The sequence below is a fragment of the Phodopus roborovskii genome, unplaced genomic scaffold (genome assembly GCF_943737965.1).
Source record: "Phodopus roborovskii unplaced genomic scaffold, PHOROB, whole genome shotgun sequence".
Taxonomy (NCBI): domain Eukaryota; kingdom Metazoa; phylum Chordata; class Mammalia; order Rodentia; family Cricetidae; genus Phodopus; species Phodopus roborovskii.
The window spans coordinates 1579550-1583332 of record NW_026125675.1 but is presented as its reverse complement, the minus strand read 5'-3'; the positions used below and the strand labels follow the sequence as shown (position 1 = coordinate 1583332).

The 3783-nt window shown below is 51.5% G+C and overlaps 1 protein-coding gene across 1 annotated transcript; it reads left to right on the top strand.

Annotated features, from left to right (window-relative positions):
* Positions 1 to 2286, top strand: LOC127217384 (paraneoplastic antigen Ma6F). The gene has a single exon (XM_051178373.1). The coding sequence runs from the start codon at positions 1 to 3 to the stop codon at positions 2284 to 2286; it is 2286 nt and encodes a 761-aa protein (XP_051034330.1).
* Positions 2287 to 3783: the final 1497 nt, after the last annotated feature.

Below are 3783 nucleotides of genomic sequence, written 5' to 3'. Positions count from 1 at the left end.
ATGGCACTGGCCATTCTTCAGGACTGGTGCGGGTGGATGGGTGTCAATGCCCAGCGCTCACTGCTCATCCTGGGCATCCCCGATGACTGTGAGGAAGAAGAGTTCCAGGAGGCTGTGCAGGCTGCCCTTAGACCCCTGGGCAGGTACCGAGTGCTTGGCAAGGTCTTCAGAAAGGAGATAGGGGCAAAGGTCGCTTTGGTTGAATTTGCTGATAATTTAAACCAAAGTTTGATCCCCCAAGAAATACCAAATGAGAGGGGGCCCTGGACTGTGATCTTCCTGCCTCGGGTGCCTGATATAGAGTTACAAGATACATTCAATTTCCCTACACAGGCCCATGGGCAAGCTTTTGAAGGGCCTTCAGGAGGGGCAGGGGTTTCAGGTATGTCAGGGGCTGCAGTTGAGGAAGGAGATAAAAATGAGACAGGGGCTGAGGGTGAAGCAGGAGGAGCAGCTGAGGATGAGGCAAGAGTGTCAGACGAGGAAGGAACCGGAATGGTGGGTGAGGAAGGAGGAGCAGGTCCAGCTCCTGTCTCCTTCCTACAGGAGGAAGGAGCTGCAGCTGAGGCAAGAGTGTCGTTTGAGGAAGAGATAGAGGATGAGGATGGAGCAGGTGAGGCAGAAAGAGTAGCTGAGGAAGAAGCTGAAGCTGAGGCAAGAGAATCGGATGAGGAAGGGTCAGAGGATGAGGAAGGAGTTATTTATGAGGCAGGAGTAATAGATGAAGAAGCAAGACTTTCAGATGAGGGGGCTATGGATGAGGAAGATGATGTAGTTGAGGCAGGGGCTGCAAGAATATCTGATGAGGAAGGGGCTGGAGGTGACATGGGAGTTGCAGGTGTTATAGGAGCTATAGGTTGGGCAGGAGCTGCAGGTGAGGTAGGAGCTGCAGGAGAAGGAGGTGTTTTAGAGGCAGGAGCAGGTGATGATGGGTCTGCAGGTGAAGAGGGGTCTGCAGGTGATGAAGAGTCTGTGGGTGATGAAGGGTCTGGGAGTGATGAGGGGTCTGCAGGAGATGAAGGATCTGTGGATGACGGAGGGGCTGTGGGTGAAGCAGGAGCTGTAGGTGAGGATGAGGCAGGAGCTGCAGGTGAAGCAAGAATGTCAGATGAAGAGGGAGCTGCAGGTGACATGGGAGTTGCAGGCATTATAGGAGCTGTGGGGTTGGCAGGAGCCGCAGGTGAGGCAGGAGGTTTAGGTGAAGAAGGGGCCTTTGACGTGGCAGGAGGAGCACATGGGGCTGGAGCCTGGACCCAGCAGTGGAGCCAAGCCCTGCAGCCCATCCTGGAAAATATGGCCTACCAGGAACTGAGACACTTCTCTGGTACAGAAGAGCCTGGCTGTGGGGGTCAGTCTTTTGAAAGCTGGCTGGACCATGCCAATGACATGCTATACTTGTGGCGCCACATATCTGAGAGGGAGAGGAGGCGGCGACTAGTGGAGAGCTTGGGGGGCCCTGCCCTGGATATGCTTTGTGAGCTTCTAGAAGAGCACCCAGACACCCCTGCACAGGACTGCCTGGCTGCACTGGTGCAGGTGTTTGGCAACAAGGATACTGTGGTGACTGCGAGGCTGAAGTTCCTGACTTGCTCCCAGCGACCTCAGGAAACCCTCTTTGCCTATGTGATGCGCCTGGAAGGTCTGCTGCAGATGGCCATGGAGAAGGGGGCCATCCAGCCTGCAATGGTAGATCAGGCAAGGGCGCGGCAGGTGCTGATGAGGGCGCGGCCCAACCAGATGTTGCAGAACAACCTGAGGAGGATGCGGTTAGAGAGGAGGCCACCTGGCTTTCTGGGGCTGCTTAGGCTTGTCCGGGAGACTGAAGCATGGGAGGCAGCTCTGGCTGAAAATGCAGTGGTCCGAGTGGGGGAAGGGGTGGAAGTGCATGGTGGAGAGCTGGATGTGGCCCAGTCTTCCCTTGTGGGTGTTGGGGGTGTTGAGCCTGCCCCTGATGTTAGAGAGGTCCTCCCAGCCAGTGAAGATGCTGGCCAGGCTGTTGGTGCTGTGCTTGAGCAAGCTGCTGAGGATCTTCCTTTTAGTGATGATGCCACAAAGGAAGGCCCTGACTCTGTTGAGGCCAAAATCATCTCTGTCACCCAGAGAGATGAAAATGTGTCGCCCCCTGCTGGCTCAGGCCAGGCAAGTCCCACTGAGGGCCCTGATGTGCCTGAGAGCTTGGCCCTTGCAGGGGAGCAAGAAGCAGGGCAGTCTGTCCCAGAGGAAGAGTCAGAAGATGAGAATGGGGCATGGGAAGCTAGTCACTCCAAATCCTTCTTTGGCAAATAGGCTCAGAACACCCAGGGGCTTCCTCCTACCTCAGGCAGCTAAATCCTAGAGGCAGGCAATGTAAGCCCAAGGCCTGTGCTTTAACCCCAAAGGTACAGCAGGGCCCAGAAAAGGTTTTGCTTAGTCTTAACCCAGCTCCCTCCTTCAAATCTGGAAGGGGTCCTGGCAACCACCACCACCTCCCATTCAAGTTATCCAGGTGACTACATTTGCCACCAAATGGAATGGGGAAAGGTGCCCTTTCCCATGACAATGTCACCTCCAGATCTAGTCCAAAACTGTTCTGGCTTGACTTGCCTGAAACACATTGCTGAGGTCCAAGCCCCAGAATTAAGAATGTGGCCTGAGAAGCCACCTAGTCTAGTCTGAAAGATGTGGGAAAGTGGCCATCCCAATATCTTCAGCTACTTTGTTCTCCCAACACAGGCAGCTCACCTCCTCCCATTTGCAGTCTCTCGGCAGACTGCTTTCTATGACAGGGTATGGTTCACCCTTATCTGTCTGCCTCATAGAGACCCAGCTGTCCAGAGCATTCACCTTCATACACAGTCTCTACTCCATTGGTTTTGTGCAAAGCCATGAGATACATTAACCTGGGCAAGTGCAAGTTCAGAGTACCCAGTCAGCCACTTCCACACAGAGGCCTGCAGTGAGCTGCTGTTCTAGTCAAGTCTTATCTGCCCATATTGTGAACTACTTGTCTGCTTTCTCAGTGTGAACCTAGGTCAGCCATCACTGACTAATTGTTTTCCAGATATGTGCATTTTTACCTGAGCAGGTCCTTTCCAGAGACCCCTAAGTCCAGCAACAGGAACCAGCAGGAAGAACAGAAGATGACAAGATACTGGTTGATGCCTACCTTTTGACTGTAACTTGATTGATCTGCATAGGCAAGAAGCCATGGGCCTGGGAGGGGCTTGGACACAATGTTTTTGTTTTATTCAAGTTGTTAGTCATGACTCTTATTTTCTCTAACTTGGTAGGGTATTCTGTTTTGTGATTTCTGATGTCCTATAACTGGCCTGTGTCAATAATAGGGTAGGGCCACCCCACAGTGTGTGACCTCTTGAGGTTATCCTCCAAAGTAAATGAGTATTGCCAGAAACCATTGTCTTGATAAGATGCACATCTTGGATTTTTGAAAAGGGAGAAAATGGTGAGGGGCCCCAAGGTGCTTTCAGAGCCCCAGTAGGAGTGAAGTCTTGGAACTATAGTTTCTGCTGGCTATAATGTGTTTCTTACCAGTGCTTTACCTTGTTCAATTATTTCATCAAATGTTTTTCATTAATAAATGTTTTGGCTATTTCAGCTGTGTCTCACCATTTTCTTGGGCAGTTGGGTATGAAATAGGCTTACAGGAGTATCAAATTTCAGCTTGCCACCCATGGGATATGTCGTTACTGATAGTAAGCATTAAGTACTTCAATAGGCATGTTAGGGATTGACGAGAGCTTTTATTTCAGAGATGATTTGTATTTCAGTTTTACTGGTCTAATT